Source organism: Paramisgurnus dabryanus, chromosome 13 (genome assembly GCF_030506205.2).
Source record: "Paramisgurnus dabryanus chromosome 13, PD_genome_1.1, whole genome shotgun sequence".
Classification (NCBI taxonomy): domain Eukaryota; kingdom Metazoa; phylum Chordata; class Actinopteri; order Cypriniformes; family Cobitidae; genus Paramisgurnus; species Paramisgurnus dabryanus.
Window position 1 is genome coordinate 5734652 of NC_133349.1, and position 14660 is coordinate 5749311.

At 34.8% G+C, this 14660-nt stretch overlaps 1 protein-coding gene across 9 annotated transcripts in view; it reads right to left on the minus strand.

The window, feature by feature from the left end:
• Positions 1-14660, minus strand: part of syngap1b (synaptic Ras GTPase activating protein 1b) — a 165770-nt gene that overhangs the window by 49969 nt on the left and 101141 nt on the right. For all 9 annotated transcript variants that reach the window (XM_065298816.1, XM_065298809.1, XM_065298808.1 and 6 more), the window contains exons 4-8: positions 14327-14421; positions 10627-10748; positions 2852-3005; positions 1588-1686; positions 634-873 (exon numbers count right to left, since the gene is read on the minus strand). In XM_065298816.1, coding sequence (XP_065154888.1) covers positions 634-873; positions 1588-1686; positions 2852-3005; positions 10627-10748; positions 14327-14421 — 710 coding nt within the window. The remainder of the gene's footprint in view (positions 1-633; positions 874-1587; positions 1687-2851; positions 3006-10626; positions 10749-14326; positions 14422-14660) is intronic.

A 14660-nucleotide genomic window follows, 5' to 3' on the forward strand; every position in this document is an offset into this window, starting at 1 on the left:
GAGGCACTCGGAAGACGGAAAAATGACGGCTGTTGCTTGTTCTCCCACGACAGCATCAAGCTTCTGTCATGCTAACACATTGACCCCAGTTGATCTTATGAAAAACTTTCTATTATTTTATTTGAAGCCAAAGAAAATCGAGCAGGACCAAAACATTTTACATGAAAAATGTTCAGCGATGACATCCCAAGTATAACCGCAGCAATGACAGTGTTCTTAATATGACAAAGTAAGTGTTTTGGTTAATGCCATTAATGTTTATTTTTTTAATCAGTGTATACCACTAGTCAACTAAATGAATATAACATGGCAAAGATTAACGCACATTTATATATTGATTCAATAGATTTATAGCATATTATAAATTATAAATCTTTGAAAATCAAATTCTGGATTTTTATAACCTAAAGATGCTATGTGAAAGTTTGGAACAGAAAAAAAGTGGTTTTCATGTTGTCACTTTCTTGGTATAGAAAACAAGTTTTTACTGAAATTAGTCAAAATGTATATATATTGCGTTTTAGAAACAAACTCTTCAAATGTTTTTTTTTACTCTCATCTTTTAAGAGTTCACTAGCATACAACTCTAATTTTAAGTATTTGAGTACTATTTTCAACTTTAAGAGTCTTTACCTTACGTCTTTTCTTGTCGGTCTCTTTGTAAAGATGAAGGCGGAGGTTGCGGACAGCTGGCAGGTTGTTGAACTCAAAGTGCTCACCCCAGAAGACGGTATCGGTTCGGGGTTTGCTGGTGGTGCGGGCGTACAGCATGTCATCCAAACACAGTTCACAATAATAGCGCTTTTTAGGTGGGAGTTCCCGAGCCTCTATGATCCAGAGCTTCAGAACGTTGTCGACACGTCGACTGTTGTCCTGAGTAAAAGAAAACGTGAGGGTGATGATGATGAAGAGGTTTACAACACTTCAAAAGTGGCATGAGACTGCAGTAATAGTAAGTTAAATATTACATGGTACTCCAAAGGGCCTCCAAAAATACCCTAATACTGTATTACTGACTACTTTGACCAATTTTTCGGTGATGCACATCTGCTGCTTTTCTGCAACTTTGAAAACTTCAATCATTCGGTTAATAAGCGAAACTAATTAACACCCTTGGTTTGTCCTCCTATATCTCAATATTGGCACGGCATCTGCTGCAGGACTGACTGGGCTGATCATTTCTGGAAGTGTACATCACGTTCTCCACGAATCACGAATCAGTCCAAACTCCCGCTGCTTGAACATCTGGATGAGTCAATCCACACCAAGACACTTCAAAACTCTCGCGAAAGACAGTCAATCGAAATAATAGATGTCTGCAGAAGAATCCAGCAGCCTGCGTGGCCTTTGGGATTCATCTGAGCGTATCGAATTAAAAAATGGCGAGTTTGTTTAGGAAGTTTCATAATACAACAGGACAGCAGACAGAAGCTATTTCATGTTCACCTGGGAATCGTAAAAATACCAGTAGAGGGTAAATTGAGTATAAAGACGGAGATGACAGGAGAGGTTGATAGTAAAGCAGATTTATGCAGAAAATAAAGAAATAGAGCGAGCGTCTCTTTCCTTGTTCTTCTTCACACTCACTTTGTTGGGTTTGACAGCTCTCTGTAAATTCTCTATCCATTTGTCTCGCTCCGCAGCCGACCGACAGGCGAAACACTTTGTTCCTGAAGCAGTTGTCACCTAAGGAACAAAATAATGAGTTTCAATATTTCAGCTTTCAGAGTAATAAGAAAGAGCAGCTCGCAAATTTCCACGGGGCAGAGAGGACTCATTTTGAGGGTTATAATTCGGGCACACCCCTGTGTTTCAAGGTGATGCAAGATGTAATTACTTCAGCACTAGTGGTGCCAAGCAGAACTGTACAAATAATGCAAACGCTACAAACTCTTATTTTAACAATAAAAGTATGCCACTGTTCACACCCTTACTGAAAAGTCCAGCTAAGACCAGCATAAAATACATGTTGAGGTGAGTTCAACAAGTTTAATTTCACGTGCATATTTTACAGGCCAGCTAGTTGCTATTTAGACCTGTTTAAAGTTGCAATGGAATATAAATAAAAACTGTTTACATAAATAGTATAAGCAGCTTATATAAATTGTAAAAGTAATCTACATATTTTATTATAATTAAAAAATAAATTGGGTAACACTTCATTAGTTAACATTAGTTCACTACATTAGTTAAAATGAACTAATAATGAACTGCACTTATAAAGCAATTTTTTTGTTAATGTTTATTTAAACATTTACTAATACATTATTTAAATCTTGTAAACATTAGTTAATGCACTGTTAGTGAACTAACCTGAATAAACCATGAACAGCTGTATTTTTATTATCTAACGTTAACAAAGATTAACAAATACAGTAACAAATGTACTGCTCACAGTTAGTGTATGTTAGTTAATACATTAACTATTGTTAACAAATAAGAATTGTAAAGTGTTGCCAATAACTGCATAGGCCTATAGAAATATTATGCTATTGGGGAAAGGGAGTTGGGGGGTTAGGGGATTTCGGGATACCTCCCTGAAATGACTTTTTGCAACTCATTTTGACAGCACGGGTCACGTTTATTCACCCTTAAGTTGTTACAAACCTAAATGCATTTCTGCTGAACACAAAGGAAGATATTCTGAGAAACTTTTGTAACCAAACCGTTTTCGAGCAACATTGACTTCCATAGTATTTTTATTTCCTACTATGGAAGTTACTGGTGCCCCTGTTTCCTACTTGCTAACAAGTACCTTCCTTTGAGTCCAGCAAAACACAGGTGCAGTAAACACACTCCAGGATTGAGTATATCTATAGTTTGCAGAGAGGTTGAAAAACTCTCAAGCTACCTCAAAACAGTACTCCTGTCCCAGTATACTGGAGTGAACTGGCTTGATGATGGCGTCTTCATCTAGCGTCAAATCCAGAGCCTCAGCTGCACTGCTGGGAGACAGCAAAGACTCATGGGAGTGCGACTCTTTGAAGCTCTGCATCAGACGAGTCCTGTAAGGAAAAAAAAACAGCAACATCTTTAAGAAATCCAATCTCCGAGGATGCTTTAAAGTACATCACACGACTACATCCAGGGTCAACTTTTAGCCACCTGCTAATAACCAACTGAATGAAAACTTACCAGCTATAAACATTTCTCATTCATCAAATTATTTTGCATTTTTAGGACTGTATATTATGCTATTTTTACCTTGCATACAGCATTTGTGACAGTGAAGGTCATTTTGTGGTTTTCTTTCAATAAATCCACACTTTAATTTAGGGCACTTAAGGCATCCTAGATAAACATCTGATTACACATGATGATGTTTTCTTAAGTAGACAATTTTAGTATTTGAATAAAATTAGCATACGTCAATAATCAATCTCAACTACATCGCCAAACAATAAATCAGTTCTGTATGAAACTACAAGCCAACTGGCAAGTAACTTTATTGACTAGCCACACATTTGATGCTTTCTACTTATTTTGGTGATAAATTATATTGGTCAGTTTATGTGGATATTTACCCTTCATCTTCAAGCTAATTCATATGGATTTGTATGGACGGACAACTTTGTATGTTTTTGTATGACTTGCTTTGATCCCTGTGATGTTGTGTTTAGGGGTGACGATGGCATGGGGTATTATTATTTTTCTTCTAATGACTGTATGGTTCTCTTAGTACGAATAGATACAAATTACCAAATCGTAAAATATGTACAAATACCCACAGATGTCAAAAAAACTAAAGGTATATCTGCATAAATTTTTGAGCAAAAACAAATCAATCTTAGTAGAAATATAGTCGAAAAGCACATTGTAACATCACATCTACACCTCGACTGTACAATCAAACGCACACGAACAAAGTTTATCGAGAAGTAATTACGTCAAAGTAGTATGATTAAAGAAGTATAAGAAATGTTAAATCCCTACTGGTTATGTATTGCTTGTCCTGCGTCTTCTCGAAACCGGAGTATATGTACAGTATACACAGCCTTACAGCGTTAAATACAAAGTGTGGGGGAGACAAAAAAAAGTGAGAGGGAGGGAGAGAGATGGAGGATATAAAAATAGACCCAAAGGAGTGAGTCACAATGTAAGAAATGATAGAGAGATATAGAGAAAGAGTGGAGGGGGGAGAGAGAGGGAGAGCAGTGAGACAGCAAGACTTCTAGGAGGAAATAAAAATGTTATGTAAACTGTGAGAACTGAAATGATTAAGAGAAAGACAGGACAGACAGATACCCATATTCTGCGTCCAAGTACTTCAAATGAGTATCAATGTGTGAATGATCAGTATTCACATCGATGCAATAAGCAGAAAGTACACAGATGTTGAAGTATCACTGCTGTAAAGATGCTGAATTGTGCAACCAGTGGACAAAATGATGCTGTCGAACAGCAAACTGACGGATATTATAAAGTTAAAATAAAAATGGGGGAGAAACAAAAGCTGAGATGCTTTTAAGTACTATAAAGTTGCTTCTCTAAAGTTGATTCAATTTGACGTGTTTAACAACATCCGAGTAAATTGTTTAAGAGTTTGTTGCTTTTGCTTTAAGAAAATACTAATTAAAATGTTTTTTATATATTTTTTAACAACTTTTATTTATTTATTTATTTTTAAAGTTATATTTTTTGGCTAGTTTTTGCCTTTATTAAACATTAAGGTTAGGAGAGGACATGAAAGTACAGGGAGGAGAAAGGGGTATGGGATTGGCAAATGACCACGAGCCGGGAATTTTTTGGGAAAAAACTTTTTTTTTACATTTGGAAACAAAATCGGTCAAATCTAAAAGACAAAACCACTCATAAGGGTCAATTTTAAAAAATGTACACATCATCTGAAAGCTGAATAATTAAGTTTGGACAGTAGGACAGTGGGTCTCATTCACTAAGCATGCACAAATATGTGCGTGAGATGTGCGTACAGACGTTTTCACGAACAAATCGTGATGCGCAAAAACGTTTGTATCCAAATTTCTTCTAAATGTACGCAAAAATTCATGAAAACCTTAAACCACTCGTACGCAATATTCACGTACGCTATAATCAAATACTAGGCTATAATCATAATGTTTATAATAATGTTGATATATCAAATGTACATGATTATATTTTATATTATAATATTTTCTGTATTATATATTATTTTACATTATCTTTATTATTATTATATACATTATTGCTTTTGCTTTAAGAAAATGCTAATTAAAATGTTTTTTATATATTTTTTAACAACTTTTATTTATTTATTTATTTTTAAAGTTATATTTTTTGGCCAGTTTTTGCCTTTATTAAACAGTAAGGTTAGGAGAGGACATGAAAGTACAGGGAGGAGAAAGGGGTATGGGATTGGCAAATGACCACGAGCCGGGAATTTTTTTGGAAAAAACTTTTTTTTTACATTTGGAACCACAATCGGTCAAATCTAAAAGACAATTGTGACCCTGGATCTCAAAACCACTCATAAGGGTCAATTTAAAAAAAATGTACACATCATCTGAAAGCTGAATAATTAAATTTGGACAGTAGGACAGTGGATCTCATTCACTAAGCATGCACCAATATGTGCGTGAGATGTGTGTACAGATGTTTTCACGAACAAATCGTGATGCGACAAAAACGTTTGTATCCAAATTTCTTCTAAATGTACGCAAAAATTCATGAAAACCTTAAACCACTCGTACGCAATATTCACGTACGCTATAATCAAATACTATAATCATAATGTTTATAATAATGTTGATATATCAAATGTACATGATTATATTTTATATTATAATATTTTCTGTATTATATATTATTTTACATTATCTTTATTATTATTATATACATTATTGCTTTTGCTTTAAGAAAATGCTAATTAAAATGTTTTTTATATATTTTTTAACAACTTTTATTTATTTATTTTTTAAAGTTATATTTTTTGGCCAGTTTTTGCCTTTATTAAACAGTAACGTTAGGAGAGGAAAAGAAAAGTACAGGGAGGAGAGAGGGGTATGGGATCGGCAAATGACCACGAGCCGGGAATTTTTTTGGAAAAAACTTTTTTTTTACATTTGGAAACAAAATCGGTCAAATCTAAAAGACAAAACCACTCATAAGGGTCAATTTTAAAAAATGTACACATCATCTGAAAGCTGAATAATTAAGTTTGGACAGTAGGACAGTGGGTCTCATTCACTAAGCATGCACAAATATGTGCGTGAGATGTGCGTACAGACGTTTTCACGAACAAATCGTGATGCGCAAAAACGTTTGTATCCAAATTTCTTCTAAATGTACGCAAAAATTCATGAAAACCTTAAACCACTCGTACGCAATATTCACGTACGCTATAATCAAATACTAGGCTATAATCATAATGTTTATAATAATGTTAATATATCAAATTTACATGATTATATTTTATATTATAATATTTTCTGTATTATATATTATTTTACATTATCTTTATTATTATTATATACATTATTGCTTTTGCTTTAAGAAAATGCTAATTAAAATGTTTTTTATATATTTTTTAACAACTTTTATTTATTTATTTTTTAAAGTTATATTTTTTGGCCAGTTTTTGCCTTTACTAAACAGTAACGTTAGGAGAGGAAAAGAAAAGTACAGGGAGGAGAGAGGGGTATGGGATCGGCAAATGACCACGAGCCTGGAATTTTTTTGGAAAAAACTTTTTTTTACATTTGAAACCACAATCGGTCAAATCTAAAAGACAATTGTGACCCTGGATCTCAAAACCACTCATAAGGGTCAATTTTTAAAAAATGTACACATCATCTGAAAGCTGAATAATTAAGTTTGGACAGTAGGACAGTGGGTCTCATTCACTAAGCATGCACAAATATGTGCGTGAGATGTGCGTACAGACGTTTTCACGAACAAATCGTGATGCGCAAAAACGTTTGTATCCAAATTTCTTCTAAATGTACGCAAAAATTCATGAAAACCTTAAACCACTCGTACGCAATATTCACGTACGCTATAATCAAATACTAGGCTATAATCATAATGTTTATAATAATGTTAATATATCAAATTTACATGATTATATTTTATATTATAATATTTTCTGTATTATATATTATTTTACATTATCTTTATTATTATTATATACATTATTGCTTTTGCTTTAAGAAAATGCTAATTAAAATGTTTTTTATATATTTTTTAACAACTTTTATTTATTTATTTTTTAAAGTTATATTTTTTGGCCAGTTTTTGCCTTTATTAAACAGTAACGTTAGGAGAGGAAAAGAAAAGTACAGGGAGGAGAGAGGGGTATGGGATCGGCAAATGACCACGAGCCTGGAATTTTTTTGGAAAAAACTTTTTTTTACATTTGAAACCACAATCGGTCAAATCTAAAAGACAATTGTGACCCTGGATCTCAAAACCACTCATAAGGGTCAATTTTTAAAAAATGTACACATCATCTGAAAGCTGAATAATTAAGTTTGGACAGTAGGACAGTGGGTCTCATTCACTAGGCATGCACCAATATGTGCGTGAGATGTGCGTAGTGCGTACAGATGTTTTCACGAACAAATCGTGATGCAACAAAAACGTTTGTGTCCAAATTTCTTCTAAATGTACGCAAAAATTCATAAAAACCTTAAACCACTCGTACGCAATATTCACGTACGCTATAATCAAATACTAGGCTATAATTATAATGTTTATAATAATGTTGATATATCAAATTTACATGATTATATTTTATATTATAATATTTTCTGTATTATATATTATTTTACATTATCTTTATTATTATTTAGGGATGCTTGACGATTAATCGCGATTAATCGATAGCAGAATAAAAGTTTTTGTGTACATCATATATATGTGTGAACTGTATATAATAATTTTGTATAAATAAATGCACACACATGCATGTATATATTTAAGAAATGTTTACATGTGTATATACATTTGTATATTTATTTATAATTTATATTATATATAAATATAAATACCTAATATATAAATATTTTTTTCTTATAATTATACATGCATGTGTGCATATTTATATATACATAATTATTATACACAGTTCACACACATATATGATGTAAACAAAAACTTGTATTCTGCTATCGATTAATCGCGATTATTATTGTATACATTATATTATCATTATTTTAGCCTACTTATTTTTTCTACACATATAAAGAAGATGCACTTAATGACAAATCTTCACGCTTTCCTTCCTCACTTATATGAAAGCATCTGCTTAATGCCTAATGTAAACGTCATGTAAATTAAATGAGAAGTCCAAACGTCAATCACTTGATCTCCTGTTTGTTTTATTTTAGATACAGATGCGCATCTCTGTCATATCAATTAAATGTCATATTTGTTAATGCATCTAATACTTCTTTAATGTTACTCCGGTTGACACATGCTTCCTCCAGTGACAGCAAAACCTCCCAAATAAAAAATGCAAAGCAAAACTTAACTTTACCGATGATAAATATGATAATGGATTTCTTTGAGCTCTTTTGCTTCTATGACAAACTGCTCTAAACATTTCTGTGGACCAGCTCTGCAGAAAGCCCTTATATGGAGCTGGTTTGGGCGTGTTTATGCAAATTACTAACCTCGTGCATGCGGCCGCTCATGTAGAACACTACAAATTCACTACACATATTACTTATGATAAATAAAGTTTTGATATATTTACGGTAGGAAACGTACAAAAAATATCTTCATGGAACATGATCTTTACTTTATATCCTAATAATTTCTGAAATAAAAAAACAAAAATTTTGACCCATACAATGTATTGTTTGCTGGAACGCCACCCATCAAAACAGAGCAAAAACTTTAAATAGCCATGGCCCGACATCTTCACAAAAACAACAGGCCAATCGCATGAAATTTTAGTCCTGCACTGTTAGAAAAATAGTACAAAACTACTTTATTTAAAACTATAAAACTAGGTTTACAAAACATTAGGGCTGTGCAATTAATTGTTTTTAATTTTCTATTTAAATTTTTGATTCAAACAATTACAAAAACAAGATAATCAAGGTAAAACAATTATTCTGTGATTAAAATATAAATTGTTTAAATTGAATATGGAAAATAAGGAACCAGGAGAAAAATAATAGATGTATCTTCCTCCAAAAACCAGCTGACTCAACAGGTCACTATGATTACATCACACAACGCCAAAGTTTTAATCATTCATTAAAAACGTAAACTTTACTAAACCCAATCAGAATTTTCTGTTAGTCAAAATAATCTGCAAAATGTTTACCAGAGATGTACAGTATTTTTACTTTAATCAAGTGCATTTTTCTCTTTTAAAGAGTGTTTCTCTTTTAAAGGAAACATCACCGTTTTTCAATATTTTGCTATGTTCTTACCTCAACTTAGACAAATTAATACATCCCTATCTTTTTTCAATGCGTGCACTTAATCTTTGCACAGCACGTAGTGAATGTGTTAGCATTTAGCCTAGCCCCATTCATTCCTTAGGATCCAAACAGGGATGAATTTAGAAGCCACCAAACACTTCCATGTTTTCCCTATTTAAAGACTGTTACATGAGAAGTTACAAGAGTAAGTATAGTGGCACAAAATAAAACGTGGCGATTTTTGTAAGTGCTCTTCTGCCATACAATATAGTTCTCATTTTTTATCCACTAAAAAAATCGCCACGTTTATTTTGTGCCACTATACTTTATAGTCTTTAAATAGGTAAAACATGGAAGTGTTTGGTGGCTTCTAAATTCATTCCTGTTTGGATCCTAAGGAATGAATGGGGCTAGGCTAAATGCTAACACATTCACGATGAGCTGTACAAAGATTAACTCTTTCCCCTCCATTGACGAGATATCTCGTCAATTAAGAGAAAACGCTTCCCGCCAATGACGAGATTTTCCGTCTTTCCGCAATACCGTTATTATCCACCAGGTGGCGCCCTTCCGCAACTTTTTAAAACCGGAAGTATTGCCCTATGGCAAGCGGCTGCATGTCCGTGTCTGTTTTAAAGATCGCTCTGAATGGGATCTCTATGAAAAGTCCGTCACAAAAATGGAATTATCTCTGCTTTTTGCTCAAAATATGGTGTTTTTGCAGAAACCTACCCATATTCAAAAGCTGATTGCAAAAGAACTACTAAAGGTTGGATGAAACCTTTTTTTTTTGAAAGCAGAGGGTCTGTTCTTTCATTTGGTATATTGTATGTTTATATATTTAAAGAAGAACATTTTCTGGAAGGCATTAAACTTTGGTGAAAATCATGAAAAACGCTGGCGCTGGCTGGCAACTTTTTTTAAAAACGCTGGCGGTGAAAGAATTAAGTGCACTCATTGAAAAAAGATAGGGATGTATTAATTCATCAAGTTGAGGTAAGAAAATAGTAAAATATTAAAAACAGTGGTGTTTTCCTTTAACAACTAAGTATAATATTATACTTTTTCCCCACTACATTTCACATTAAATATCTGTATATTTATATTTATAATGGCTATATGTGTCTTGTATTGATGCATGAATAGCAATGCCAACACCGATTTTTAGACTGGACAATAACTAAACTAAAATGGTCCTGCACCACATTTGTTTCCCAGCATGCTGTTAAAGGAGAAAGATTTGAGAGAGTACCGGTCCTGGTCAGCGCTGCGGAATCGAGGGAGGATCATCTGACGAAAACTGCTGGTTCGGTCCAGCTTTGGCTGACTCTTGGCCCGTTTGATGGACCCCTTTAGTCTTCTGCTGAGGAAACTCTGAAAAAAATCAACAGAATCAATATTAGTACACAGATGAGTAAAACAAGCAATATCACAAACGATATCACAGATAGCTGGAGTAATAAAAATGAAGTTTGAAAACAGCTGTTTAAAGGCGGGGCGCATGATCTGTAAAAGCCGATGTTGACATATGAAATCACCTAAACAAACACGCACCTACCCCAATAGAATCTGGACCTTCTTTTGATAGACCCGCCCCACACATACGCAACCAAGGAAACAATGTTGATTAGTAGACACGCCCCTTACTGCTGATTGGCTACAAGTGTGTTTTGGTACTCGGCCCGACTCCCTTTTCCAAAGTGTTTTTTTTTTAAATCATGCACCCCGCCTTTAAAGGTGATGGGTTTAGATTCAGTACAACTGTGAAACCAGCCTGATCTCACGAATTTCCGTGGGATAGTCACGGAATTTTTTGCTCATTTTTCCGTGGCATTCTCACGGATCTGCGCATTTTTCCGTGGCCCTGCTATGGACTGTCTTTTTCCGTGGCATTCTCACGGATTGGTTACTCAACTGTTTTGTCCTATTTTCTTACCATTTTCGCTTCGGTTTAGGGTTAGATTTACATGAAATGACATACTTACCCAACTCTAACCCCAACACCAGGCGACAATTGTTAAAAGTTTAGAAAATATAAAAGAATACATCAGAAAAAATAGTATTAACCAATAGTTAAAGTGACATACTAACGCAAACACCAAATCTAACCCTAAACCGAAGCGAAAATGGTTTGAAAATAGGAAAAGGACTTGAGTAACCAATCCGTGAGAATGCCACGGAAAAAGACAGTCCGTAGCAGGACCACGGAAAAATGTGGAGATCCGTGAGAATGCCACGGAAAAATGAGCAAAAAATTCCGTGACTATCCCACAGAACTTTGTGAGATCAGGTTGGTGGAAAAGCATTAATTATGCAACTATGAATAATTAACTTAAACGTATATCTGTGAATGTAACTGCAACATGGGAAATAATTCAAACAGTATTGAAAAATGTGTATAAATGATCCATCCCACGTTAAAAATGAATAAAACTAAATAAAGTCTAAATAAAGATTTTTTTTGCATTATTTATATATTTTTCAATTTCTAATGAATTAGATTATCTGATATGAAATTCTTGTGCAACTGACTGAAATTATATTCCTTTGCTTGTGACAAAACATATTAGCAATGTTGCACTATCCGCAGTCGACCAATAGTGGGAGATGTTGCTTCATAAATAATATTATTTTCTGTTGCCTGGAGTTGGAACAGACTTGAAACAGCAGGCGTGAGATCCACACGCCACACAACTCATAAGCTCTGTGTTTCACATCATATAATCTTAACATACAACCTCAAATCACCACTATCACTGACAGGGGCGCAATGAACAGTTTCAAGGGGGGTATGCAAATTTTGGGCCCCTTCCTTTAGATGATTGTTTGATTTTTATTCCATAATGTGTAGCTATATAAAATAACTCAGTTGAGTGCATTTATTTAATTTTACAGGTTGCATTTGCAACTAAAAATAAATGCATGAAGCAAAAAAAAGACTTTAAAACTTTTGTTATAAATAACTTTGCATAGCAAACCCACCAAACTGATCCCAAACCAAAATGTTGCCTACACACCCATATCCATACCTGCACAATCATATTTAAAACCACCAGAACCGCCAAATATGTAATTGCATCTACTAGGTCATGCTTGCACGCTGTTTTTTAAAAGTGTCTCAATTTTACTTAACACAAATTAATTTACAGTAGTTTTATATTAATTTACTTTACATTTCTACGTGTTAATAATTAAACGTGTACAATAAAAAACCCAGAAAAGTGATGACGGTGGGGCCCCCTAGCGTACTCATGGGCCCATATGCCTGGCATACTCTGAACCCCCCCTAACAGCGCCCCTGATCACTGATGATGTACCCTCTCAAAGAATGTTCAGACCCAGCAGATGATACTTTTAAATCTATGGTAAAAATATTGGGTTGTTTCAACCCATTGTTGGGTAAAATATGGACAGACCCAACTATTGGGTTATATGTAAATCTATACTGGATTGTTACCCAACCATGGGTTTATTTCTACCCACAGAATGGGTCTGTCCATATTTTACCCAACATTTTTATAGTGAAGGCAGCCATTACAGCTGATGGCTGTTGTAACACATAACCCCAAGAACTAAACTTTTACAGATATATCGACCTGAACCTTTTAACATACAGCATAACTATGAATATGTTAGCTTAAAGTCACCATGAAATCAAAGCTGACAATTTAAATTTTTTAATAGACTATTGCAGTGTTTATTGTAACTTGTGGCAATCATTTTCTGATGATGTCAGCTAGACGGCTTGGGCGGGAGCATCCGTCAATCCAACTTTCAGTCTGCAGCGAGATCCATTTCTGAATGAAACGTCTACTTTTAAATATCCAATTAATTCACAGTAAAAACACAAGCCACACCCACTAGTTTCCCTTCACCAAAAAAATGAAAATTCTGCCATTATTTACTCTAAACGTGTATGACACCTTAGAAAACCACATAGCCACACCCTAGCAACCATTCAGAACACCTTAGCAACTGCATATCAACCTGGAAATCATCTACAATACTCTAGGACCTTGTTCACAGTGTCACTGCGAGGTGGCCGAAATCACCACTTCGGGTGTGCATTATTTTTCTAATAATTCAAGGCCCGTCATCAATTATTCCTTACATATGTTCTGATTCTATTTTACGTTTATATATTTAATAAATAAATTTTGAAAGGCATAAACTTTTGTGAAAACTATAAAAAATGCTGGCGCTTGACAACTTTATTTTTAAAATGCTGGCGGGGAAAGAGTTAAGAAGCACTCACTGTAGCAAAACCAGCCTAAAAAAAGAAATAAAAACCAAATCTAAAAAGCTACTTTCATCCCACATCCATTGATGCCATTGTAACTTTGGTTGCCATGGAAACTTTTTTACCTCTCTCTCATCCCTATGCGATTAACTCAAACCGTGGGACACCAAACAAATGTATAAACTGTCTTCGCATTTATTCTAATATTAACCCAAAATTGGTTTATCTCAAAGAAATCCAACGTTATATTTGATGTTCTCAGACAGAATGACTCAGGCGTTGGCTCTGAAACACGAACATGTTTGCTTCCTACGTGACTAACTGTTTGTCTAACACCTCTGTGCTGCACGCCGGCCGGTCGAAAGAGGAAGAGTAGTCAGCTGTTATATAGATATCATACCTCGACCGATGGCAGTGATGCCACACTGGGTCCAGACTCGGGATTAGAACCCAAAACCTGCCACTCACCGGCCCGATAAGAGAGCGGGACCGAAGGAGGGAGGGTGAGCGATAGAGGGGGTGAAAAATGTAAAGAGCGAGCGAGATGAGGGTTTCTTACTCTCTTTTGTTGTGGTAAACAAGATGGGGTTGAAGAGGGCGAGAGGGGCAGAGTAGTCGTGCACGGTGACCTCCGTCCGGAGACGGGAAGAGCCGAAGACGGTAAGGAGAGGGAAGGAGAGAGAGATCGGGGTCGGGAAGGAGGGGTACTCACGGATTGTCGGAAGGGTTGAGGGGGGGCAGTGGGTGGGATCTCCATGCTTGGCTGTTTCCCGGTGGCAATGCTTTTCCGACGGAGCCGAGCGTTGTCTGAGAGAGAAAGAGAGGTAACAATTAGTAACAGTTTACCTGGGAATGAAAATTCAGTCATTACTTACCAGCATGAGGTTATTTAATTATTTTAAATTAATAGTGAGGCTGACTGGTCCAGAACATAAATAAACTAAATGTCCAAAAAAAAACAAAAACATAAATTAAACATTATTATCACTGAATAATGACTTCTGTTCCTCTTTTGGAGTGATAAGAGTTAATAAAAACTTGATGTT